At 47.3% G+C, this 27999-nt stretch overlaps 2 protein-coding genes and 1 long non-coding RNA gene across 7 annotated transcripts in view; 1 reads left to right on the forward strand and 2 right to left on the reverse strand.

Moving 5' to 3' along the window:
• PTEN (phosphatase and tensin homolog) overlaps positions 1-10529 on the reverse strand; it is a 90989-nt gene extending 80460 nt beyond the window's left edge. For 2 of the 5 annotated variants that reach the window (XM_072803705.1, XM_072803704.1), the window contains exon 1: positions 6858-7368. In XM_072803705.1, coding sequence (XP_072659806.1) covers positions 6858-6936 — 79 coding nt within the window. In that variant the 5' untranslated portion in view covers positions 6937-7368. Of the gene's footprint in view, positions 1-889; positions 939-4944; positions 5034-6857; positions 7369-10486 lie in introns of those variants that run through there. The other 3 variants (XM_072803708.1, XM_072803707.1, XM_072803709.1) reach the window with 3 other exon arrangements.
• Positions 10530-16185: 5656 nt separating this feature from the next.
• Positions 16186-26323, reverse strand: LOC140619787 (uncharacterized). Its single transcript, XR_012019573.1, has 4 exons — positions 26089-26323; positions 19439-19661; positions 18774-18854; positions 16186-16564 (listed from the first exon to the last, which is right to left on the reverse strand). It is a non-coding gene; the product is annotated as an uncharacterized lncRNA (long non-coding RNA).
• The window catches only part of ATAD1 (ATPase family AAA domain containing 1), a 62633-nt gene continuing 57849 nt past the window's right edge, over positions 23216-27999 (forward strand). Inside the window, exon 1 of the mRNA XM_072803713.1 lies at positions 23216-24065. The gene's annotated coding sequence lies outside the window, so the exon portion shown is untranslated. The remainder of the gene's footprint in view (positions 24066-27999) is intronic.

Here is a 27999-nt window from a genome sequence, read left to right on the forward strand (position 1 = left end):
ACCTGGTATTTTAGCCTGAAAATCTACAAAAATCGAAATAAAATTCGAAACTATCCTAAAGAGTCTTAATAATATTAAATCAACTCTAAGTTTTGGGTAGTGACATAAAGCAAAACACAGATGACAACTCAACTGTCCTGTAAGATGTCAAAATGTCCAATTCTACTATCAAGACTTAGACCAAAGATACAGCTAGTTTATATGATACATAATATATAAAAATCACATCATCAAATAGTCATAGATAATGAGACAGAGCACCATTCATTCTGCAACGCAAAACAAATAAGCAAAAAAACCTCACTGGAAAGCAAATGCTTTACTACTGATAGTACTGGGAGACCAGCAAAGGAAAAAAAAAAAAAAAAAGAACCATCCCTATGCACACAAAATGGCCTTTAGCAGGTAGGTCTCAAGCTTCTTCCATCCTTCCTCCCCTGGCAAGAATCAATGAAGAAGAAAAAAGACCCCTTAGTTTTCTTCCCGTTTCCAAGGCCTAATATTATATTGATACTCACTCTTGATCAAATGTGAAAATGTGATGCAAGAATACAAAGGTTTAACACAAAATTAAAATTCCTAAATTATATGAATGCATTGTTGGATTACATTAAGTGTAAATTGTGCTGTAATAAATCTAACTTAGCACTCAAAGTTGCATGCCTCTCCCAACCAAAAATGAACTTAAAAACAAATGCTCACACGCCTTTATGGGTAAACTGTGTACATTACTTCTGTATTCTACATTAAAAGTTGTTTTGAGAAGATTACCTTGTGAATAAAATATACAAGTTGACCTATCTCTAACACTAAAAAAAAAAATTCATAACAAATTTATTTTAAAACGTCTACTTCATTACGCAATAATAACAGTAAGTTTTCATCTTACCTCAGTATCTCAAAGCAAACACTTTTTGATTAGCATGATTAACTTGCCTCTGGTCAACAGTATGAATGAACAGACCTTTATATTCCATTGTGATGAAACAATCAAGTCACAGACACCTACGACTTAGAACTCCTAAAGGAATACCCGTATTTCAAAAAATACTCGTAATTTGGCCCAGTGAAAATTCTAACATGTCCAAAACTGAGGAAATTCAGTTACAATCACTGCTCTCATAAATGAAAATACAAATAATTTCTCCTATATGGGTAATCTGAAATTATAATTCTTTTTTTTTTTTTTTTTTTTTTTTTTTTTTAATGAGAGTCACACAGAGAGAGAGAGAGAGAGGCAGAGACACAGGAGGAGGGAGAAGCAGGCTCCATGCACCGGGAACCCGACGTGGAATTCGATCCCGGGTCTCCAGGATCGCGCCCTGGGCCAAAGGCAGGCGCCAAACCGCTGCGCCACCCAGGGATCCCTGAAATTATAATTCTTAAGAGCAGCTGTTACCATGTAAGTATTTACAATGTGGCAGGTAGTATGCTAAGTGAGTTACTCATATTATCTCCTTTATTCTTTAAGACAAATTTTACAGATGAAACAGTTTGAGAAAGGCTAAGCAACCTACCCAAAGTCACCCAGCTGCTAAGCGGGAGAGCCAGGGTTCCAACACGGGCCAGTCTGGCTGGCTCCAGGACCTACCTACTCTACCACCCTAACATCTAAAATGAAACAATGTACACACAATGTGAAGATAAAATTAATGGTCAATATTTTAATGTAATTTAAAATAAATGTAACCTTATGTGAAAATGATAAAACAGTATCGACCAAGGTAGCCTCATTTTTTAGAAATATTATGAGTTTGCTAACTTTGTACCTACTTACACATCTACACAGAATATTCAAACACTTATGGCAGATCCACTGTCCATATCTGAAGTGATGACTATTGATGACAATCAAAGTGCATAACCACCTAAAATATGATACATCAACAGTCTTCCTTTCCACACCACGTGCACACCGTGTGCTGTCGGGTGTAGCCACACATATCCACTAGTCGGTATTCTCAGGACAACCGAGTGTATACCCTGACACCCTGAAGACGTCCACCTGCCTGTTAAATGCAAAGTGCTGCAAATAAAGAGAATATGCCCTAACTATACTGAACTGAAATATCCCCTCTAAAACTAATTCACGCCTAAGTGATGTTTGTTCTTCTTATATTATTATGTTTCCCAACAGCCTTTATTCCAGCGCAAATTACTTGTAAAGAACCAGACTGCTAATACCTTTTCTGTAACCAGTGAAAAAAATTTCAAAAACTTAGAGGCTAGGTGAAGAGTCAAATCCAATATGCTAACTTTACCTTTCCTGACAAAGGAAACTATTGTCCATTAGTGGGTGCAGGTATCCAGTGCTTAGAAAAGCAATCATATTGACAGACCACCCAGCAAAGAATGCATGTGGCAGTAAGTGGCCTTTATAAAACAATTAAGGATATCAGTTTGCTCAGCAAATCCTTACGAACTTAAGGTTATGCAGTCTAACCTCAACATTACTGACAGCTCTGAGAGCAAATGCATTCATTTCAAAGCTACCAGACAGAAAGCCACTGTAAAACTGAATATTTACTGAAATCATTACTGACCCCTATCTCAGACGTTGATACAAATGTCTTAAGTCTCTCCATCCTTAGAACAAATTCTAACACATTTTCTCAAAGAATTCAGGTCACCAAAAGAATTCTCCAATGCTGACCTCACTTAAAATCAAAGTTTAGCTCACAAAAACAGAGAGGGAGAAAAAAGGTAAGAGTGAGGTCTCTGCAAGATAGAAACAGAACTTAAGAACTCGTGGTCTCTAAAGGGGAAAAAAAAAATGATATCAAAGAAATGTTTTACATGATAATTAATAACATAGCTTCTGGAAGCTAAATCCTTCCTTGTACCATGACCAAGCCCAAACATTCCAAGGAAGTGAGAAACTATCATATGCATGCACAATTCTCAATCTCTCTTTACAAACTCCATTTCACATACATTACTGTAGTATAAAAACATTTCCTACACATCTGTCTTACTAAAAAGGCTGAGGTCAAAACTTTACAGTACAATGTTTACTGAGAGTGAATTAATGTTGAAACTTTGTGCACTGATTTTCCCATAATAAATATTCCTTCATTAAAAGTCACTGAAGTGATTAAGTGGCTTAAGATCTATCAAAAAGTACTAAGCTATCACCACACAAATCAACAGCAAACGGGGCAACTCTCAAAATGAGAACATGTGAAAATAAGAATCAGAGATTTCACTTCTAAAAACCAAGGAAACCTCGAACATTAAGAAGTTTGTGTATTTTTTTTGAGTGGTTATTAGGAAAAAGCAGATACACCGTCCCACATAAAAACTAAAATATCAATAGCCGCCTTTCTCGTGTTAAAGTAAAATTCTAAAAGGTAAGGAACACCAATGCATCTTTTTCTATGCTCTCTAAAAATAATTGTAAAACTACGGTGGTTATACCTCACCATATTTTATGACGCTTATTCATCTATTATTCATTTAGTGTATCATAAGCAATGTAAAATCTGTACTGATGGTTGTACTCCTGTGCAAACTTTTACAATGGACAGCAATAAAATTCCTTTTTCCTTATACAAAGTCATATAAACTGTGAATTATTCTCCTTTTAGATGCGCTCTATTCTTGAACAATCTTTATGAAAATGAAGTTTGTAAACTGTTACACAGCGATCAGGATGCCCAGTCATGTTGCTCGGAAAAGAAATACAACTTAGCAGATACAAAACAGTGTAAAATAAAAACTGTGAATAGAATCTTAAAAAAACAAAACAACAACAACAAAAAAAAAAAGAAAAAAAAAACCACCTCACAATACGGGCACTTCAGTAATCACTGATCTTAAAAGATAATACAGTTAACTTCCATAGTCACTGTTACCCTCTACAAGTTAAAAATACTCCCTATGGTTAATATTTGAAAAGACGCAAACTTATCAAGATGTAAAAATACATACAAACAGAGCCTAAAGTTCCCATGAAATCTAAAGACACTAAAATTTTTTTTAGTCTCATGGTCACCACCATTTTCCAGACTAACAGATGTTAACAAATTATTTTTAGGACAACTCAATTTTGCAAATAATCGTCTTCAGTTTTCCTCTGAGAAATCACTACGTTCTTCATCTTTCTTATCAGATAGAAATGCTCCAATCACTACTCTCATAAGGGAACGTAACTTCTCACAGGCTAGCTGCTGAAGCAGACACTACAACCTGCCAAAGTCCTCAATGGCCACCTTAATTTCCCCCCACAATACACAGAGAACCCTAAAGCGAAACCAAGCAAACCAAAGTGCACTGGTGTAATCAAAATTATTGGAAGTCCAACTAACAAAAAAAAAAAAAAAAAGAGCCCTTCACTGACTTTTTCCTAAATGATTTTTTTTCATATATTTGGCTCAATAAAACCACAACTCTAGAAATCAAGTGTTACTAGTCATTTGACGCAGCGTCTGACACTGCTTTCTATGCACACCCTAACTAAAAGTACCGTTCTAGTAACAGTCTCTAGGTCACGTAAATTTCAGGTATGGAGGCACACACCTGTGAAGTCAAAGGCGAGCTGGCCAACCAGCTCAGGACTCCTGTGTAAGAACCCCGCAGAACGATCTGAATCTTAAAGCCCTGACTATTTTAGAGCAAATGGGTAACGTAAAAATAAACCTACTCTGAATGATAAAAGCAATCTACCAAACAGCATCCACAGACATTGGTTTTTGCACGGGGATTTTTTCCTAAAAAGTCAAAGAAACGTGTAATCAATTTGTTCCTATACACCCAGACGGCTGTCAGTTCACACTAACGCTAGATTGCTTTTGAAATAAATTACAAATCAGAAGTTGTCCAGCAACTGGTCACCTTCTAGGCAAGCGGGTCAAGTTCAGCCTGACCAGTGTTGCAATCAATGCAGACTCCAAAACTTCTAAATAGTCTTCTAATACATAATTTTTTAATCAACAGAAAACTTACGTTTTGTGTGCTAGAAAGCTCCTTCTTCGGTGACTTTTACCTTCAGCTCAAAACAGACACTTGGGCAGAATTAGCTGTGCACGTTTATGTGCTGCTATGTAATCCAAAGGGAATTAAAAAAAAAAAAAAAAAAAACCTCTTCAGATGTAAAGAATTTTCTTCAAAAACCAAATCCTCCCCACAGTGTTTAGCAGGACATATGGATCCTTCAGCGCCACTCCACCTTTAGGCAAAATGTTTACTAGTGTTCGCTAAAAATGATCTTTATTAAGAATCCTCCAATAACAACCGACGCAATCACGTTTGAACTAAATACCGTCCACTGTTATAATTCACATCACCAAACTTCTGGCCTTCACAGAGGCCTTGTTAATAAGATGCTGCGGGCATCTCAGACCCACAAGTCAATTCTGTTTTTCATGCCTTAGACACTGGCCTAAGCAGGAACGCTGAACGCCTGTGATACTTTCCATTCTGGGGAAAAAAAAAAAAAAAAAAAAGGAGGGCTCTCTGCCCCAACTCTTGATCAAAACCAGTTCATTATACCTGAAACTGCCAAGATCAATGCCTTTCAATAACCGCTATCTTTTCAGGTACAAAGGCCTAACTTTTAGGCAACCGAAACGATACTCCTGTTAAAAATTCTCGGGTTTCTGTGTCATTCAACAACCTGAGTCAGTAAATTCAAGACACTGTGTGGAAAACCAGCTAACATACCTAGACCATGCGAAGCTGGAGTGATCCGCTCTTGCCTGCGTTGCTGGTGATTAGCTGGTAAATTACACCTGACCTTACACCCGAGCCCGAGTACAATTAACGGACATCACGCGGCGTCAGGAGTCCTGAAAGCTGGATGAGGTGAGCAGCAGTTCTGGACTCGCAGTGACACTTGCATTTCAAGGAAGAACTGAAGCTTCATGTCTGCAATCACGATTTGCTGCACACAATACCCCAGAACCCACACAACACGCTCCTCCGGAATCAAGAAGCAGTCAATCCCCATTCTGCTACGTGAGACAAGACCACTGAACCTAAAATGCGGCTGAGCTGCAAAATCCCATGCCCTGTCCTGGATCACCCCATCAAGGGAGGGGGGAGGGGGGAGGGGGAGGGGGAGGCAAATTTCAGAAAGACCGAGCAGCAAGAGCGGCTCAGGACGTGCGTTACCTGTGACACTATTGATCGCGAACTACACAACTTGGGAGAGGCAGTTCCCGGTTGTAATTCAACTCGGCGTGAGCACACGCGAACCTACTTTCTGTGCCCTCCAACGAACGCCCCGAGTGCTGAGAGCGATTCTGCTTCCAAAGTTATGCAAATCAGCTCACAACTCCCATTACGAATTAAAAAAAAAAAAAAAAGTCTATCAATGCAAGCAACCCAGGAAACTAAATCACTGCGAGATTCTGATGCAATCTGCATACGTGCAACGCTAATTTTCATCTTCATCTAATCTGTGCCGTCGATCTGGGGGCCTAAAGCCAAGGTTTGACCGAAACGTGCTCGACCCCGGAGCCCGGGCGCCGCGTCCCCTCCGCGCGTCGGGCAGCCCGGGTTCCCGGCTCCGGGGTCCGCCGAGGGGCACCGAGTCCCGCGGGCGCGGACAATGGCCCTCCGGAGGGGCCGGGCGCGCGCAGGGCCGGGACCCGCCGCCGCCCGACAGCCGCGGCCGGGCGGAGGGGCGGAGGGGCGGAGGGGCGGAGGGGCCGGGGCGCCGGGGCCGGGGCCGGGAACGAGGTCGGAGGCCGGGCCGGAGCCCCGAGGCCGAGGTCGGAGGCCGGGCCGGGGAGGCCGAGGCCGGGGTCCGGGGTGCGGGTGCGGGTGCGGGTGCGGGCGCGGGGTCCCGAGTCCCGGGTGCGGGGTCCCGGTGCGGGTGCGGGTGCGGGGGCCCGCGGCCGCGCGGAAAGGGATACAGGTCAAGTCCAAGTCGAACCCATCCTCCTGGTAGCGCCTTTTGTTTCTGCTGACGATCTCCTTGATGATGGCTGTCATGTCTGGGAGCCGGTGGCTGGAGAGGAAGGAGGAGAGAGACGGCAGGAGCGGCGGGCGGCGCGGCCTCCTCCGCAGGCTGCAGGCGGCCCCGGGCCTGGCGGCGGGCGGCCCTCGCGCGGCCGGGGCGGGCGTCGGCGGCGGGGCCTGCGCGCGCTCAGGCGGGCTGGCGGCCGCGGGCCGGGGCGGCGCCGGGGGGCCGGGCGGCCGGGCGGCGGCGGGGGGCAGGCTCTCGGGCGGCCCGGGGCCCTGCGCGCGCCGCCGCCGCCGCCGCCGTGGTGCGGGCGGGAGCGGGGGGGGCAGCGGGGCGCCGGCGGCCGCGGCCCCCTCCCCGGAGCCGCCGCCGCCCGGCCGGGCCCGCGGCTTCCACGGTCCCCCGCGCGGGGCGCCGAGCGACGGGAGCACGGCTAGACGCGGGCGCGGGGGCGCGGGCGGGGGCGCGGGCGGGCGCGGGCGCGGGCGCGGGCGCGGGCGGGCGCGGGGGCGCGCGGGCGGGCGCGAGGGCGGGGGCGCGGGCGGGCGCGGGCGCGGGCGGGGGGGCGGGCGCGGGCGCGAGCGCGAGGCCGAGGCCGAGGGCGGGCCGCCCGCCGCTGCCGCTGCCGCTGCCGCTGCCGCCGCCGCCGGCCGGCCGGCTCCCCGAGGGCGCTGCCCCCGCGGCTGCTCACGGGCGCTGAGAGGGGCTCTGGGCCGCGGCCGCCGCCGTCTCTCATCTCCCTCCCTGCGCGCGGCCTCGCCTCTCCGCGGCGCAACTCTCAAACTTCCATCATGGCTGCAGCTTCCGAGACGAGGCGCCGAGCAGCGCGCACGCCCGCCCCGCCGCGTATCCTGCCGCGGCGCACAAAGAGTCCCGCCACATCACCGCCGCCCCCGCCCCCGCCGCCGCCGCCGCCGCCGCGAGCCCGGCGCCCCGGAGCCCGGGGGGAGGCGGGGGCCGGGGGGAGGCGGGGGGAGGCGGGAGGCGGGGGGGGCCGGGGCCGGGCGGGGGGAGGGGCGGGGGGCGACCGCCGCGCATGCCCAGTGCGAGCGGCCCCCGGAGCTGCACTTGCCGCGGCCGCTCCTGCAGCGGCGGACGGGCGGGCGGGGGCGTCGGGGACCCGAGTCGGACGGAGGTCGCCGCGCACCGGGGGCGCAGGGGGCGAGGGCGGGGCCAGCGGACCCGGGGCGCCCCTCCCCCGCCCGCAGCTCCCTGTGTCCGCCCCGTGTGCCCCCGCGTGTCCGCTCCTCGCGTGTCCGAGCACGAGGAACACCCCCACTATGGCCCTCGCGTGGCCACTGCCCCCGTGCCTGCTCCCCGCGTGTCGGTGTGACCACGAGCACCCCCCGCGCGTGTTCCCCCGTCCCTCCCGCGTTGGTGTGAGCACGAGGACACCCACATTGTGCCCCCGCGTGTCCGTCCCCCGCGTGTCGGCGTGAGCACGAGGAACACCGCCATTGTGTCCCCGCGTATCGGTGTCCCCCCGCGTGTCCCCCCGTGCCTGCCCCTCGCGTGTCCGCCCCCCGCGTGTCGGTGTCCCCCCGCGTGTCCGTCCCCCGCGTGTCGGCGTGAGCCCGAGGAACTCCCCCCATTGTGTCTCCGCGCGTGTCCCCGCCCCCGGCTCGCCCCGCCGCCCCACCCCCGCCGCCGCGGGCCCAGGACCCCGGGGACGCGACCACCGCGCCGCCCCGGCCTCGCCCCCGAGAGCGGGCGTCCGTCCCTCGGGGCGCCTGCTGCCCGGTCCGCGCGGGGCTCGGGGCTCGGGGCTCCGGGCTCCGGGCTCCGGGCTCCGAGGCCGCCTGGCCCCGCCCCCCGCGGGCCGCCGCGAAAACCCGGCGGGCTGGATGGCCGCGGGCCGGCGTGGGCGTCCGCGCGTCGGGCTGCGCCCCGGGCCCGAGCCAGGAGTCCGGGCCGGGAGGGAGCGCCGGCCCGGCGGGTGGGCGGGGCCGAGGGGCTTCCAGGGGCGGCGGAGGGCTCCGCGGGCCGCGGCCGGGACTACTTCCAGGGGCGGTCACGTGTGCCCTAGTTGGGGAACTTTCCAAATTCCCAGTCCCCGAGGAGGGTCGGGGGCGGCCGGCGAGCGGCGGCGGTGGGGCGGCGAGTGGCGGGCGGCGGGCGGCGGGCGGCGGGGGAGCTGGTTACACAAGCACCCGCGTCCACGCACGTGCCCCCCGCGGCCGGACAGCCGGGGCCGGTGGCCGCAGAGCCGGGGCCGGCCTCGCCCTGCGGCGGCTGCGCCGGGCCCGGGGACTGTCGGGTGCGCCCCGCTGCGGGCCCCGCTGCTCGGAGGGCTCGGCCCGGCCGTGCGCCGCCACCGACCTGCCGCCTGAGCCCCGGCCCCCTCCACGCCGGCCGAGGGGCGCCGCGCCCGTTGCCCTGCCCGGGGAGCACCACCAGGCGGGCCGGGGCCGCCCAGAGGAGCGGGGCTGCAGCGGGGCCGGAGCGGGGCCGGAGCGGCCTGCGGGTGAAGCGCAGGGAAGTGACGCGCCGCCCGGGGAGGTGCGCCAGGACGCGGAGGCCGCCCGGAGCGGCTGTCCCGGCGCGCGGTGCTCGCAGGCGGCCCTCGCTACGCCCGCGGCGCCCAGAGCGCCCCTCGGATGGCCCCGGCCCCGGCCCCGGCCCCGCCCTCGCGCTCGGCCTCCCTCCGGGGAGCGCCGCAGGAGGTCGCAACCTGCGGGACCCTCGCGGTCCGTGTCGGTCGGAGCCCGCGTGTGCGCGGGCCCCGGTCAGCGTGGGGCGGGGGGAGGCCACACGTAGAAGAGGGAAGCGGGCGGGGGTCCGGGGGAGTAGGGGAGGGCTCCGTCGGGTCTCCAGAACCGAAACCCGCGTGCGCGGCCTGCGGTGGGCCAGAGGCTACGCGGGACGCCCTGCCCTCCAGCTGTGCCGCCGGGTCGCAGGGTTCCGGAGCCGAGCTGCGCTGCCCCGAGCAGCGGATGCTGCTACCTGGTGGGGGATGGGAGACGAGGAGCAGGTTCAAGGAAGGGAGGTCGGCGGCGGAAGGCAGAACTTCGCACCTGTGTCTCCGGTTGCCGACCCCGCCCGGGGTCCCTGCCGTGAGCGCGCGCTCCCCTGCGCCTCCCCGGGAGCTGCCCTACCTGGGGAGGAGTCTGCGGTGCTCTGGAATCCACCTCCCCGGGAGGAAAGGGGCCCGGCGCTGCGCGTCGGAGGCGAGGAGAGGAGGCTTTCCCATTCCCGGGCACAGGGTTCTTCGGGGGGCGGGGAGGGCGCGCCCCCAGCACCGAAGCGCGGGCCTAGGAGGTCGGCCCACTGCGCTCCCGCTGGCAGGGGGGGGAAGACGGCCCAGGAGTTTCGCGGCTTCCCTGAGCATGAGCCGCCCTCCCCCCCAGCACTGAACCAAAGGACCCCTGGTGTCGACAGACAGTGGTCAGCCAGACGGTGATAGCGGGTAGTTATCGGCAATGACTGAATTAACACCGCCCCCCCCCCCGCCCCAGTGTCACAGAGGTTCCTCAAGGAAATTTCAGTTTTCGATTTTTGTTTCCCTTCACATCGTCCTGTACTCAGGGGATCCCCTTACCCAAGTGGTAGAGCTGAAAACTCTTAAATAGCTGACTCTACCTGCGCACAGAAGGTTTAAAATTTCAACTTCAACTGCGGACATCGCTCGGCCGCACAGGTATTACAAGACATCGGTTTCCAGGCGCTTCAGTCCTTTACCTGTCTGGATTCAGACCGCCCTAGGGAGAAACAGAAGCTTGTAACAAAGGGGGGATTATATAAAGCTTCGGGGAGGCTAACTATGCAGAATAATTAGTAAACACGATGAACCAGCTTTAATTATAGTTTCTAACAGCTGATTCCAAAACTATATTGTCACTACACCCAAAGGATGTCCAAAGAAAATAGCTTTCTTATTTTCTTTGATAAATGAAATGACCGGCAACTCGATGTGGGTGATATAAATAGTTGATGTGCTTTTTGGAGGTTCTGCTGCTAAAATGTCTTTTGCTGAACACTGATTGCTATAATGCCTTCCTCGTCTCCCACACACTGACCTTTCAAATAGAGATCTAAATCAATGGCTTTAATTTTTAAGCAGTCTTTTCTATTTTTATCTGTTTAACCACTGTTTTCCTAAATAATACAGAATAGAAAAAAATATAATAATTACTGGTTTGAATTTAAACCACCCTATCCTTCCAAGGGTCCAAGGCTTTTCCCCTTATTTCATTTATCCTGATTATAAATGTCACGGTTCTTTTGAATAAAGATGCTTATTAGTCCAAGACATTTCTCCGGAAGGCGCTACAAGTAACCATATCCAAAAAAGAATTTTTCCCTTCTTATCTGTCAGCCCTCCTGGAGCTGTTGCACAGGGCACTTGGGTCTCCCATCCCGGTAGAGAGGTGTGCCCTAGGAAATGATCGCTCTCAGAGAAATGACAGTGGGGCTGGGTATTCCAGGAGAGCCGCGGAGTGGAACGGGCGCTTGCTGTGTCCAAGATGCATTCAGAAATTGTGACATGGGCCAGAGAGTGAAAGAAAGAAGAGACCTAATGTGACAAATCTGCTTTGACTGCTTTACTTTCCAACCTAACACTGGCTACTGGACATTGTACTCGGGTCCTTTTAGTATTAACTCCAATGGTAGTCCTATGGAATACATATTCTGCTTTTAACTCTTCCATTAGAAAAAGGTACTAATTTGTATCTGCCAGTAGGTCTTGAGGCACTTGCCAGGTGCTTCCCAGAGGGGCCCTCTTTTGTGTAGCCACGGGATGGACATGGAGAAGGAGTCAAGGCTGCCCTGTGCCTCACTCCTACAAATCTTGCCCTTCACAGCATCCTTCTGGCTTCCGGGGCATCAGGGTTTCTTTTTTTTTTTTTTTTTTTTTTTTGGCATCGGTGTTTCTGAAAATGAAGAGCACCTGTCTGAAGGCGAAAATGAGACAACTGTTTAAAGTATCTTTTTTGTTTACTTCTTTCATGATGTGACATCTTTTATCTCCATCCTTTCATTTAATTGTCCAATCAACAAATATTTGAGCTAATTATGTGCTCGTTCTGTGCACAGAGCCATGACCATGGCATACAGGGTCCAGCCTTTACGGAACGGAGTCTCCATGAAACTTGGCTTCTTTACCTGACATTGTTGCTGCCTCCTCACAGCCCATGGGAGGAGGTTAAGGCAGTTGGAAGAACCCTGACGTTGGTAATGGCTTCAGTTATCTTTTGCTGCATGACAAGCCACCATAAGCTCTGTAACTTAAGACAACCACGACCACTTCTTTGCTCACAATTCTGCAGTTTGGAAAGGGCACAGCTGGGCAGTTCTGCTTTCCCAGGATGGCAGCTGGGGTCAGACACGGTGGCCTGTAGCTGTGAGTTTGGTCACTGAGGCCAGAATGGCCAAGATGCTACCCCCACATCTGATTCTTAGGCTGGGCCAGCTGAAGTGGCTGGCGGCCCCCTCTCTTCACGTGATCGCTCATCATTCAGTGGGCCAGTCCCAGCCCCTTTATGCTTTCTTTACAGCCTGGATCCCAAGAAAGAGAAAGCAGAGGCTATCAGGCCTGCGAAAGCCACGGTGTGGAAGCCCCAGAAGGTCACTTCCATTTTATTCTCCTGGCCAAAGCCCATCACAGGGCCAGCCCAGATCCGAGGGGCAGGAAAGAGACCACACTTCCAAATGGAAGGAGCGCCTGGAATGGGAGGAACTATCAGCAGTCCTATTGGGAAACACTCTATCATATCCCACCCTCTGGCCACGACACTTCACATACACACACACACACACACACCCTCCCCCCAAATTATCGTTCTGTGCAGCACTGGCTCTAAGGTCCAGGATCTAATGACACACACACTGGGCCCTAGGAGTGGCTGAGGCCTTTTAGATGCTGCTCCTCTTCCTCTGGAGACCTGTGAACCACACGACATACAGCGCCCAGACAGGGATGAGTCAACTACGATGGACATGTATGTTCAGAACGGGGGAAACAAGGCACGAAGCAGCCACCATCCATAGAGGTTCTGAAAGTCACCCTCACTCTGCAGACCCAGACCTCCTCGAGTGTCTGGTTCTTCTCCCTGGGAGCCGCTTCCCGAACCACGGATACTGGCTCCGGGCTCCAGGGTGCAGGCTATGACCTTGGAGGCTCCCGTTTCCATAAGCAAGTAATTGCCTGCCCTCTGGCTGAACAGCTCGCGCAGGCTGGGTCCTATCCATTGGAAGTCGGGAGCCCGGTGGCATTTTATTTTACATTCTCAACAGTCTCTTTCTTCTTTAGTCCAGGCCGGTGGGGGTTTCATCAATAGAGCAGTCTTCAAAATTGTGTGGGTTTTCTGTGACTCTTAGTGGAGTTTCCTTCTTGCCCACAACTATGCCCATAAAGCAACATCTGTAATTCTTCCAAAGACAAACTTCTGGGCCTTGTTGAAGCAGCTACTGTTGGACTCCCCTGAAGATTCTTCTTAAAAGCCCTTTTGGCTAGACAAGAGGGTCTATGAGACAACATCTTAACATGTTTAGAGGCTTCAACATAGAGTCTTGATTGGATTTTTACCTTGAGGCCACATTTGACAGGCAGGCCCCTGAGGCCATTTCTTCCCTTGAAACTATTGCTGACTACAGAGAATCTCATTGGCTCTGTTTCCTCTACGTGCCGCTTGAAAACGGAATAGTGCCTTTTCTAAGGCGTCTCTCTCTTGTAACAACACCATCACACATCACTAAAGGAAGCCAACCCATACTCTGAACATGCAGCTTGGAAATCGCCTTCGCCAGATCTGCAACCTCATTAGGTACGTATTCCGTCTTCCGTGTCTCACTGCACGCAGCGGCTGCCACACATTTTGCCGCTGCTTAGCCCCACTTCTCCAGCCTCCAGGACAATTTCCTCACTACCCCTGGAGCCTCCACTGGGAGAGTCCTTCCCAGACGGAGGAGATACATCAACTAAGTGCAAACACAGGGCCCTGGACTGGATTCTGAAACCGGAAAAGATCATCACCAGAAACGCTGGCGGAGTTCATACAGGGCTGTAGCTTCTGTTGATTTCTGGGTGTTGATCATTACTCTGTGGTTATGCATTTATTACTATTAGGGCAGCTAGGTGCAGAACACACGTGACCTCTGTACCATTTTTACGACTTTGGTGTAAGTCTAAAATTGTTTCAAAATAGAAAGTAGGGCAGCCCTGGTGGCTCAGCGGTTTAGCGCCACCTTCGGCCCAGGGCATGATCCTGGAGACCCCGGGATTGAGTCCCGCGTCGGGCTCCCTGTGTGGAGCCTGCTTCTCCCTCTGCCTGTGCTGCCTCTGTGTGTGTGTGTGTGTGTGTGTGTGTGTGTGTGTGTGTGTGTGTCTTTCATGAATAAATAAAATCTTTTAAAAAAATAGAAAGTAAAAAATAACTAGTTAATTTAAAAGAGAGAGAGAGAGAGAGAGTTCCCTCATCACCTCTCCAACCTCTACCCAATGCTTGGTCCCAAAGCCAATGCCACGTGTCTTAGATTTTTTTCAAGCCAACACCCAACTTTCAGACATGGATTTCCGTTATCTATTATGCATAATACACCACCCCTGAAACATGGCAGCTTACAACAGCATCGACTGTTCTCTCACTCGCCATTCTGCACTAGGGACAGAACACAATGACAGCTTGTCTTTCCTTCATGTACTGTTGGCTGGGGTGGCTTGACTGGGGCTGGAGGACCCATGATGATATCAAGCACGGGGCTAGGGCCCAGCTGGAGTGCCTGAAATAGTGAGGGGCTGGGCCTGTCTCCTTCCTTAGGTCTCACTGCCTCCATGAGGCTGTTGTCTTCAGCACCGTTGTCAGTCTTCCTTATCATCCAAGAAAGCAAACACTAAAGTTGCCAGGTCTAGGCCCAGAACTGGAATAGCATCATTTTTGCCGCATTCTATTGACCAAAGCAAGTAATGGAGCCTGTCAAGAATTCCGGGGAGGAGAAAGAGACTCTACCTCTTAGTAGGAAGCATGGAGAGAGACAGCGTAATTGCTGGTGGCCCTCTACCACCATGACCACACCCCACTCCCCTAGAAATGTCTCCTTAAAACAGACAATCTTCCCTGGTCAATTCTTCCTAGAACCTCCATCATTTAAGAATCATTGCTATCTGGGTGCCTGGGTGACTTGGTCGGTTAAGCATCTGACCCTTGATTTCGGCTCATGTCGTGATCTCAGGGTCCTGAGATCCAGCCCTGCGCTGGGCTCTGCACTCAGTGGGGAGTCTGCTTGGGATTCTCTCTCTCCCTCCCCTTTGTTCCTTTCCCTACTTGTGTTCTCTCTCTCTCAAATAAATAAATCACAAAAAAAAATCATTGCTATCATGACAATTTGATTAAAAACTTTTTTCTGTTTGTCATCTATCTTGCTCCCTAGCCCTATGATTTTTTTCACTGGCTCTCTCCTCTGTGTTACATGCATATTTCTACTCTAGGATTAATACATGCTATAAAATTATTCATGAAAATTCAATGAAATAAAACAGAAGTGATAATACATATATCCATGTTTGTATAAATCCATGGAAAATATCAGAAAGGATAAACGAGAAGATAACACTGCTTATCTCTGTCTACAGGATGGGGAGGGAGGGCTTCAGGGGGAGAACTTTTCTTTCCACTTCTTCCTTTCTGTATGGGTTGAAAGTTCTTTACAATGATGGCTTAGTGTTTTCATAAGGTAAAAAAAAAAAAATGATTTCACCCAATAGAAGAATTGAGTCTAAAAATCAACAAATGTCCGTCATCAGAAAAATATCAACTAAACCAGGGAGACAGCCCAACCCTGATTTCATTTTTAAATAAATGAGCACGCTAAGGAAGTTCTAACATTTAAGGCTGAATGCATGGCCAGTGTCTGCTGCACCACAGAAATACGTGAGAATATCTGTCATACGTGGTGTCTAGTGTAGTGGACATGCTGTACCTGACCCTGAGTACCCCCTCTCCACAGATCAACTGTTTCCCCTCAATCTACTCTGACTTTTCATGCTATTTAATAATAGCATGAAGCTATTTGCTCATTGCTTTGAAGCAGTTGCTCAAAGAAAATATCAGAATTACTCCTCCGGTATCACAGTACAACCACCACGCAGGGCAGTGGCCGACTATTTGAGGATCCAAGAGTATAAGAGCTAGGAGAAACCTCAAAAGTCCCTTAGTTTACCAATCCCATTTTACAAATGATGACCGGGAGCCCACAGGGTTTATATGCCCAGATTATGTAGCTTCCCAGTGAGGGACCCTGGATCACAGCCTGGGTTAATTCGTGAATAAAGCTGGGAAGAAAACCTCATTTTGATGAAAATCCAAACACGTTCATTAGAGAGAAATTTGGCTAGAGAGAGCTTTTATTAGTATTCTCAAGCCTCGGACAGGCGTGAGCAAAGGGAGCAAGAAGCTTCCCTGAGGATCCGAATAGGGTCTAGTACAGCGGAGACGGGGGCGAGTACACAATATGATTAGTGACACTCACGGTCTCCCCCTGAAGCGGGGTGGTTCTCTAGACCAGATCAGGGCTCTACAGACCAAACACAAAACCACGGATTGCTACACGTTGCCCATTTGCTTCTCCTCCTCATGCCAGGACCACTGGAGCATCTCCCAAGGGCGCCAGGGAGGCAGCCCTTTACATGTGGATTGAAACACAGAAGAGGGAACGCCAAAGCTGCCGGGAAGAGAAGGAACACCGCCACCTGCTGTAGGGCCAGCGGCAGTGTAAACGGAGCCGCTCGCACACCCCAGAACCCACCTCCCCGCACGCGGCCAGCGCCCCACAGGAAGGTTAGTTTGTTCCTGGTAGGAGAAACCCTGCTTGCCTCTCTCCCACTATTGACTCCTACTAGTTCTGAACTCTTCCCTAAAGCCTAAACCTCAAAATAATAAAATATACTTGGCTGAGGCTAGATAAAAGGGATATTGGGGGGTTGGGGGGGAAGCAATACAAGCAAATTTATTCAAGAGTTTCACGTGGTGCAGAATTCCCAGTGGCTCACTCACACACTTCCCCAGATAAATGTCTTTTTTTTCTTTACTCTTCCCATTTCTTCCTCTTCTATTCTTTTTTTTTTTTTTTAAGATTTTTTTTAAAGGTTTTATTTATTTTAGAGAGAGAGTCAGCTCGGGAGAGGGAGAGGGAGGATCTCAAGCAGACTCTGCGCTGAGCGTGGAGCCTGAGGCGGGGCTCCATCCCACAACCCTGAGATCATGACCTGAGCCAAAATCAAGAGTCAGACGCTTAACTGACTGAGCCACCCAGGTGCCCCAAGATTTTATTTTAAGTAATCTCCACACCCGATACGGTGCTCGCACCCACACCCCTGAGATCAAGAGTCCCACGCTCCGCTGACTGAGCCAGCGAGGCGCTCCTTCCTCTTCCATTCTTACACAAATACACGTCCCCTGAAAGGACAATTGCAAGAGAGGGCTGGGACCAGGCTGATCCTTTGTGTACAGCCCTGGTTCTCCCAGGTGGCCGAGGACTGATGTTGGTGTCCTCCTCCAAAACTTAGGTTGAAACTAACCCCAAGGTAACGGTAAGAGGAGGTGGGCCTTTGGGAGGTGATTGGGTCAGAAGAGTGGAGCCCTTACACATGGAGAAGTGCCCTTAGACGGGAGGCCTGGAAGGCGCCCTTCCCTTCCCCAGGCCAGGTGAGGTTCCCCCGGGGGAGACAGCCATCCAGGATTCAGGAAGCTCGCCCCCGCCATAGAACCCGATCCTGCAGGCGGGCTGATGTCGGCCTTTCGGCTTCCCAAACTGTGAGAAGCACATTTCCAATGCTTAGAAGCTACCCAGCTATTAGTTGTCTCAGCCCCAATGGGCTACACCCTCTTCCTTCCATCCTCCTATTCTCCTTTTCCTGCCCTCTTTCTTGCCATCCCTGCCAATCTATTTCCATTTTCCTCCGACTCGCCTCTACATTTCAAGATTCTCCTTAATGGGGCATCTGGGTGGCTCAGTCGTTGAGCACCTGATTCTTGATCTTGGCTCAGGTGGCAATCTCAGGGTTGTGAGTTCAAGCCCTGGGACAGACTCCACACTGAGTATGGATCTTGCTTAAGATCTGCCCTTCCCTCCACTGATCTCCCTCCCTATCTCTCTCTTTCAAAAAAAAAAAAAAAAGATTCTCCTTATTAATATAGTGATATGGCTATGAGACAAGTGGGAAGGTGACATTTACAGCACTGCCAAGTTCCACAGCTCCAAGGGCCGTACTTCCCATTGTATGTTATGCCATTGCTTCATGCCCTTCGATTTTTCGACCACATGAATATAGTATCCTTAATTTACATTTAATGTTTTAAACCTAACCTAGTGGCCCAATGGGGGGTGGGGCGGGGGCACCATTTAATTTCCATGATTCTACTTAATGACAAAGCAGTTCTAGATCCTAGGCATTAAAGCCTTCCTGTTAATGATGTCTTAGGATTAATGAGTTCAAAAGGTACTCTCGTTGTGATTGATATTTTTCCATCTTGCAGCAACTTCAGAAAGAACACCATAGAAAAACCTAATGTCAGACCTAGCTTATAAGGGAAATTTTATCTTTTCTAAATATGATAGTTCTCTTTGGTGGAGGTTTGCTACTTAGTCACACTTAAGTGTGTTGTGCTTCTTAAAAGATGTACAGGTTTTACATTTCAGGAAGCTCTAGAGGAAAAGGAGGTCTATAAGGAACAAGTCGTGGTACTTAACAATTAATTTGGGAATACTTGAAACCCTCAACATAAGTTTTATGAAGCCTGGGAACTTGGGAGGAGGCACAAAGCTAGTGGATAGAAACAGTCTATTTTTCTAAGGACAAAACAAACAAATCCCTGTTGACTTAGCTCTGAGACTTAAGTCTTATCTGAAATTTCTTTCCTGGACATAGTACCTTGGTCTTGGCTGCCTCGCAGGGTGCAGTGCCAGGCCACTGGCTGCTGTTGCTCATAGGACCACCATCTTCCTTGTTCACCTGTTGAAGCAAGTAGAAGGGAGGCCTTAATTTGGATGTGCCTCATTATTAATGTGTTCTTATAGACCTGCTAACTGTATAATATCTTATTACTTTATTATTAGGTTTTACTAAGATTTTTAAAATAACCTTTAACTGTAAAATACGATGGTCTGCATTTCAAATCCTGTTTATTTTACAATGTTGAGGCAATTATCCTATTAACGGCAACTTTTCTTTATGATCTGAATTTGGCACATTAAATCTTCTGTTTTTAAAGTAGAATTATCCTGCCCGAGGATGGCCATTATTCTCTTTTTGAAATGTACTGTCCCTTTTAACTATATCCAGAAATTTGCCAATCAGGGAGCCTGGGTGGCTCAGTGGTTGAGTGTCTGCCTTCTGCTCAGGGCGTGATCTTGGGGTCCCGGGATCAAGTCCGGCATCAGGCTCCCCACATGGAGCCTGCTTCTCCCTCTGCCTGCATCTCTGCCTCTCTCTGTGTGTCTCTCATGAATAAATAAATAAAATCTTAAAAAAAAAAAAGAAATTTGCCAATCAGAAAATCTTGCCCTAAGAATAAGCTATATTAGTAGCTCACTTACCTTGGTAGCTGGGTTGGCTTGGGTTTCCTTTGAGATGCTAGGTCAAGCAGTCCTGACCTCTAGTTCTCCCAAAGTGCACAAAATGTTTTTAATAATCTTCTCCAGTAGACATCTGTTTATTTCACAATGAACAATTAAAGGCATTTCTGCTTCAGGGCACAGAATGCAAACCAAGTGCAGTGCTGTTTTTATACCACCTTGGTTGATGTGGACTAAGGATGCCCTTTAAAAGAAAGAAAGTTATGAATAAAAATACTTTCAGAGGTTGTCCCAAAGCAAATTATAGAGAGGAATTAAATGTCTCATAGGTCTCTGGTGGGTTACCACTCATTGGCCACCAGTTATTTAAATGCAATGACTGTGGATTTTCCCAAAGTTCAAAAACTCCACTGACTCACATATGGGGATCTTCAGAGGGAACTTATCCCGAGTCCTTGAGAGGTAGAGCAATGTCCCCAGCAACACACAGCGCAGGAGACTCTAACACTAGCAATTCTGCTGCTGAGTATATAAACCTCAGAGGAAGAGTTTCAAACTGTGTGAGAACTGAGGCACTCTGATGGTTTCCAAGGAGTAATTCCAGATCCTTACCTTCCATGTATATTCCTTTTTTTTTTTTAAGATTTTATTTATTTATTCATAGAGACAGAGAGAGAGAGAGGCAGAGACACAGGCAGAGGGAGAAGCAGGCATCATACAGAGAGCCTGATGTGGGACTCGACCCAGGGTCTCCAGGATCACGCCCTGGGCTGCAGGCGGCGCTAAACTGCTGCGCCACCGGGGCTTGCATGTATACTCCTACCTAAATCTGAACTAGCTGAGAACTAGTGTAGTCAAATGCCCTGTGGTTCCTAATCCCCACCTCCCATTCATAGTAGCCCTTTCTCTCTCTTTAAAAGACAAAGGCCACACCTGTCTTCTCTATCTGAATGCTCAAGGATATATTGCCCCCAAGGGTAAAAACCTGCAAGAAGCTAAAGAGACAATCTGAAATAATGAGATTAATATTGAGAAGCTGAATGGGTCTACTAACACTTTCGAAGCTTGACACTTGTTTCCTAGTGAAATTGAAGAAAGACCTAAGCAAACCCACTCACTGATAAAATCATTAAAGATACACCACTAAGTGATGCGGGCCATATAATGTGGAAAGTTTTCAAATAATGAATAACATCACTTACACACTTTTTCCGTCATTTACTCATTTCTGTGAATGATATTCCTCCGTGTTTATAATATAAAAGCAAAAACTGGAGGTAAACTGACGCTGAACCTGTCTTCTTCTAGAAATAAGTAAAATTTGTTCACATATGCAAACCGATTTCTTAAAGTTCCGATGATTTTTTTTATGTCTCATAATGATGAACATTTAAAAGCGTTTAATTGGTTGATTATGAACTAAAAATAATGATAACTCGGAAAAAATTTTAACACTTTGGAGTATCGTGGTAAAAAAAAAAGTAATGAAATTTAAGTTTATACATAAAATTTGTCATAAATAAATATGGCAAAGTGATCAATAAAAGACACTCATACATAAACGTATGTTACATTCAGATTAAAATCTGACACAAGTATAAAGTTCAAGTCCCACTGTAAGAGCCTTGTTCTCATGCATAACGGTGTCAGATCAGTATGGTATTTATATGCCATTGGATATATTTAAGAAATTCTACTTTTGTTTTTTTAAAGATTTATTTGAGAGAGAAAAAGAGAGAGAGCAAGGGGAGAGACAGAGAGAGAGAGGAAAGTCTCAAGCAGACTCTCCACTGAGCACAGGGCCTGGACCCAGAGCTACATCCCACAACCCTGAGATCACAGTGTGAGCTGAAACCAAGAGTTGGATGCTTAACGGACTGCACCACCCAGGTGCCCAAAGAACTCTACTTTTATTTTTTTATTTTTTTATTTTTTAGAATTCTACTTTTAAATGCTAATGTTTACAGGGAAATTAATTCCTTTGCAACTAAAAGTTATGATAGAAAGTTTGATTCCAATTCTAAAATGTGTAAGTAAGGAGGAAAAGTTTTTCCAAATTGTGAGGTGAGCTAGCAAAAGAGTTTAAAGACCCCTACTCTACAGAAACTTTCTCCTAGGTCATACAACCACTTACAGAGGGATGTTCACAGCAATATTATTTGAAGTAGCAGGAAATTAGAACCTAAATGTCCATCAATATGGATGAATAAAATGTGACATTCTCATGCAATAGATTATGTACCAAGTTAATAGGAATAAATTAGATAAATTTATCAAGATGGAGGTATCTCAAGATTTATGAGACTCTAGTTAGATGTGGTCCTCAGGAATATTGGGGGGGCGGGGCGCTCATCTTTCTCTCATTTCCTATCCTCACAACAGAAAAACCTGTCCAGGATTTGCCGGCAGGCAATCCAGAGGCCGTGTGACATCATCCAAACCTTGACCCTGGAGCAGAGAACTTTGAATGGGTGTGTAACATGATCATATCACGGTTATGATCTTGAAGGTTCCACAGGTGTCTGAGGCATTTTAATGACTCATGCCCTGCCCGGGGGTGGTGGAAGGGGGATTAAAAGGGCCAAAGAACCAATTAGAAGGAATAGAATTTCCTCATCATCTTTCTGAAATCTCTACCTGCCTGGAAAGAAGGAAGGTGTTTAGGGTGAACAGAAGAAATATTAGTGATCTTGCAAATATCAAATGGTGAGATAAGCAGAACATGACTCTTCATAAGAAATTAATTCTACAATAATAAAATCATAGTTCACAAGTTTGTTTCTGTAGGAATGCAAAATCCATAATGCCCACTGATAATTAAGTTCCTTGCCTCTTTGTGTGAATTTCATTCCTTTCTTTCTGTTTAGAAAAATCTATGTAAAATTTGAATATTTTCAAAACTAAATTCTATTTTCCAACTGACCACAATATAAAATTAGGGACAAAAAAATGGGGATAAGAGCAATAATGATACTATCTACTACCACTTATTAACATTTGTTGATAACTTTAGAAATGCATAAAGTCATTAAAGAAATGCATGTAAATGAAGACCTCTGGCATGGTTACATTTTCTCTCTTAGGTCCCTGCAAACATGTTTTTACAAGGACAGCCCTGGGTGAGTACTATAATATAAATAATGAGTATTTATCAATAACATACTGCTGTCAGTGACCTATACAAATACATCCCCTGTATTTCTGACAACTTGATCCTATCCTGCCCCTCTACCACAAGCACTGAAGTCATCCCTCTCTTATAATAGCTGAGGCTTGGCTATCATTTCTGCACTCTTCCACCTTCAGGGATTTTCTCCAGAAGTAACCGTTTTCTGCAAGTACTCCCCCAGCAGACCCATCCCATCAGTTTAGGAGACATGCCCACACAGGTCCGAACCTCCCTAGGGATGCAGCCTTCACACAGGTACCCCTACCAAAGCAGAGGAAAGGGAGAAAACAATGTCATTGGGTTAACTGTATTCGTTCACCCTCATAGTGTATATGTGAAAGGAGGATTCAGGGGTGTAGCCCTGTGTAACCCTGGACATAAAATTAAACTGGATTGCTACTGCTGGTAAATATTTCCAACATTTTGGTGGGCTTAACAATTTCCTGTCGTTCCGTTCTTCTCTTTGGGGCACAGAATGAAGCATTTCTTGAGTCAGATATTCTTGGTATTAGTTTCCAGCAAACACACTCAACCTCAGTCACCTTCTGTGTCCCTATACACCTATCCCTCACTGCCTCACCCTGAACAGGGAAGTATTTCCCCATGTGCCCTCAGACTATAAATTCCTTGAGAAGCTATCTGACATGGAGGTTAAAAGCACTGTTCCTGCAGCCAGACTGTCTGCTTTCAGATTTTGCTCCGCTTTTACCAATTGTGAGACCTCTGGCAAGTTAGTTACTCTCTCTGTGCCCCCAGTGTCATCCAGCGTATAATGGGGAAAATAAGAGTACTCACTGACGGGGTTGTTCTAAGGGTTAAGTGAGGAGATATACAACACTCAGAACAAGCCTGGCACGTGGCAAACACTGCATGAGTGTCCACTGTTCGCGGTCACAGAGTCAAGAGATAGAGCCTGTTCCTTCACACTTCCCTTGCTGCCACCTCCGACACCCTGCACGCCGTCAGCCATCTGGTAGCTTTCAGTAAATGCTGAATGGATGATTAATTATCAATAAGTGCATGATGGGAGGTGACAAGGAAACAAGGACTCCCCCCAGTCCTTCAAGATATCCCAAAAAACAGTACATTTAAAATAATTTTATGCCTTTTATTGATATATCTTATGTCATACCCATGTGGCAGTTCAGAGTTTAAATGAGCAGCATTGGCCGCTGAGCCACTGTAGAGTCAAGGCTTGGTAATCAAACAGTCCAATCACATTGACCTGCCACGTGCTTCTCTTTAAGTCACATGTCCAACATTGTGACATGAGCAAGAATGCACACAAACTCCTTTTTCCACCCATTCAAAGTTCTCTGTGGGGGCCTGGTTCAGAAGATGCCACCTCCCCCCATGGATTAGACAGCTTCCTGGGTAATGTCTCCTACAACTAGAAGGATGCTAATCCCAGCTGAACTGTGCAAAGAGCAAACCAGCAGGGGCTTCCCAAGAACCTGCCTGATTCACAGCAATCAGAAGGTATAGTAAAACTCAGAATCAAAACGCAACCTAGACTCTCTAGCTTACGCCCTGACAATTCCTAACTACATCGCAGTCTTCCCTTCAGTGAAGGTACTCCCACTTTGCACTGAAGTTTCTTGAAGGTTAGGGGGAGAAAAAAACCCCTTGTGTAAACCGTTTTACTTCTCACGATGTCTAGCACAGGTTTTTTTTTTACACACCAGACATTCAGTTAAGTATTTATAAACCCAATGATTGAAAGACTACGTACTTTTCCAATATAGGCTTAAATATACAAATACCATTTAGCAGCTGGATATAACATAATCCTTAGGTAATAATATTCATATATTACATGACATTATCATGTCATGTTATATAAACCTTTTCTTTCAATACTTTGGTGTGGGATATTATCTGGAAAGGCCTTAATCACAATCTCTATCTTTTGTTTCCCAAAGGGAACATCAACAGAGGAAATGTCTGTTTTAGTTAATATTCTGTGTCCTTACGCGAGGTTTGGAAGGGGAGGCCTATGAAACTGTCTTAATTACAAACCAAACGCAGTAATATACCTTTTACTCAGCTGCAGCACAAATAATCAAAATCCCCAATTTTATTCAAGAGGCTAACTCTTTCTTTCAAACAGGTTCTAGTGCAATTATTTTTTTCTAATACTGCTTTTTGGATTTTCTCTAAGATGGAAGGGGCTAAATCACAGCTGAGGTTTAGTTTTACAAATTATACATATTAATTCTGGAACAATGTAATGCTTTCATAAAATGCCAGTGTGTTTGTGTGTGGGGGAAACTACAGTTACTATAGAATAAGTAATGAGCTTTTATTTTCAATAAAGCAGAGTTAAAACCATGTCTTCTTGCCAAGCTAAAGCTTGGCCCTAGAGGGAAAAAAAAAAAAAGCTCGGCCCTGGGGAGCAGGATGGTATAGAGAGGTGGAATAGGAATGGGGGTGCAGTGCAGTAAGCATGCAAGGAAGAGATGAGAAGCCCATGAAGGAAAGGCACTACCCCCAAGGATCAGCAGCTTCTTTAGAGCCTGCTCTACTGATTAACACAAGCTTATAGAGGTAAAAAACTATGAAAAGGGGAAAAAGAAAAGGGAACATGTGAGATGGAAAGGATAAGTGGGAGAAAAAAAGGAAAGAAAGTCCATCTGGTGGAGAGCAATGGAGCATGACCTGAAACTGCCTTAGGTACCAAAGCTCACTGATGTATTCTAGAGTCTTCGGCTCACTTGAGACAATAACCTAGTTCTAGCCTCATTCCACTCCAATTATGAGGATTTGTCCTTCATTGTTAATGGTCAAGTATTATTAATGTTCTTATTTTCACATGTGAATTTTTAAAAACTATTATCTGCCAAAGACAAGCCTTTATCAAGTAAGCTAAACATAGTTCCATAGCTCCTTTGTCTTCCTTCCACTCAATCATGTTTCTTTAGCACGACTCTCATTTCTTGTATTTTACCACGCTGTATGTGAAAGAAATGGATTTGTGGGCTTCTAACCACATGTGCTTTGAAATAAGCCTCTCAAAGACGGTAGAGAGCTAGAAAGAGAGAGAGAGAGAGAGAGAGAGAGAGAGAGATAGAATGGGTCCAAACAGGACCTAGGTCATTTAGCCTTGAGATTATTTACATGAAACATGGAGTAAATTAAATTAGGTCAAGGGGACCAGGACCCAAATAATTAAGCAGCAAATTAATTCAAAACATTGACATATCAAAAAATATATTTGCAATATTATAACTAACAATACAAAGCATTAAAGTTACAAGTCTAGTTTTAGGGGGATTATTTCCTTTTTGTCTGGAAATTCAGCTAAGTAAAAATTGTTAATAAGCCTGCAGAAAATATGCTATGTGGAAAAGCTGTGATTGAATTGGGAAGAGTGACACAATCAATATGTAGTGCCACGAGTCTTTTTCATGAATATTTTGGCAATCGTCTTAAGTTAGGCTGGATGGCCATAACAAAGTTCCAAAGACTGGGGGGCTTACAGAATAGAAATTTATTTTCTTACAGTTCTGGAGGCTGTGAAATCCAATGTCAAGGTGGTGGCCAATTCAACTCCTGGAGAGAGCTCTCTTGCTGGCTTACAGACAGCTGCCTTCTCACTCTGATCTTACCTGACAAGGAGGGTGGGGGAAGAGAGAGCAAGAGAGCAAGTGCACTCTGGTGTCCTTTTTTACAAAAGCACTAATCCCATCACCAGGGCCCTATCTCTATGACCTCATCCAACCCCAATTACCTCCCAAAGGACTTATCTACAATGACCGTCACATTGGGGGTTAGGGCTTCAACATATGAATTTTGGAGGGACACTAACATTCAATTTATAGCAGCAAATAAAATATATTATTCCAGTTCTAGGTAAAATGGAGTAAGCAACTCTACCCTGTCTTTCTCACTGAATTTAGCTATAAAGGCTGGATGAAACACATGGAACAGCTATTTGAAAAGCCTAAAAATAGCAGCAGGTGAACTGAAAAAGAAGTCCAGAATGCAAAGCACCAGTGAATCAGCAGCGAGTTTTCTGTTTTGTTTTTTCCCCTACCAGAATCCCTTGGTCTAAATGTAAGGCAGCCTGAAACTTGGAATGGGCGCCAGGGCCTAGAGCAAGCTCCTGAAGGAGCCCTCCAGTTCTGCTCTGGCCCAAGGATCAGGAAAAGCATGTCCTAATGCTCAGAGAGTGTCAGGGAATTCTGCCAGTTTTTGTTCTGTTGTCTGTTCTCCATTCTCTAGTACCCCCGGCCTGAGCAATAGTAATGACTGTAATGGCAGTGGGGGCCCAGAGGCACCAAAATCTCTGAGGTAGGGAAACCTTCCTCTGTGAAGAAACTGCAGTCCCAGGAGGGTGGGCAAATCACAGTTGTTGCTTTCTCTATCTCTTTCTATTGCTTGGTCCCAGATATACCACAACTCCAGGAAATAGCAGCAGAACAGGATAACTAAAGCACTAGCTTTCTGGCTATAGGACTATAAGAGGGAGTCCAAGAAACCAGAAAGGACCAGAGATCACAGAGAAGGAAAAACTCGGGAAACTAACAGATAAAATTGATTATAAACTCCTAGGCTCCCATTCAAGCTACACAAGGCCACAGCCAAATCTAACCAGCATACCAAAGACTCTGAGACTGCACTAAACACTGCATGACCACATGTGTCCCAGCCTGACCACTGAGTAGTGTCACACACAGAAGAGAGATCCAAACAGTACTGCAAATGCTTTGAAAACAGAATTGACACTGAAACCACAACCACAGAATAATGGTTAGAATTTGTAGTCTTAATGCAATCACCTCTATTGCCTGCTAGCACAAAAATATCAGTATCTTGCATAGGATTTAAATAAAACCCAGAGCCTTATAATATTCTAAATGTCTGGGATAGATACAATTCAAAATTCTTCAGCATACACAGAACCAGGAAAATCCCAAGTCACATGTGAAAAGACAGTAACAGAGGTCAATGCACACATGATACAGATGCTGGAATTAGTTAACCAAGAATGTAAAGCAGTTATTATAAAAGTATACCAAGAAGTAAGGGAAAATATTCTTAAATACAAAGAAACAGAAGATATAAACAACAAAATTGAAATGTTGTAACTGAAAAATATAATAACCAAAATAAAGAACCCATTGGATGGACTCAATTTCAGAATGGAGATGACACAGGAAAGAGTCAGTTAATTTGAAGATAACTCAACAGAAATTATTCAATCTGAACAATGAAGAGAAAAAATAATGGGAAAAAAATCCCTCAGAGACCAATGGGACAAAACCAAAAGATCTAATATTCATGGCAGTGGAGATCTAGAAGATAAATTGGAAGAGTATCCCTGGGTGGCTCAGCGGTTTAGCGCCTGCCTCTGGCCCAGGGCGCCATCCTGGAGTCCTGGGATCGAGTCCCGCGTCGGGCTCTCGGCATG

This window comes from Canis lupus, chromosome 27 (assembly GCF_048164855.1).
Source record: "Canis lupus baileyi chromosome 27, mCanLup2.hap1, whole genome shotgun sequence".
Taxonomy (NCBI): domain Eukaryota; kingdom Metazoa; phylum Chordata; class Mammalia; order Carnivora; family Canidae; genus Canis; species Canis lupus.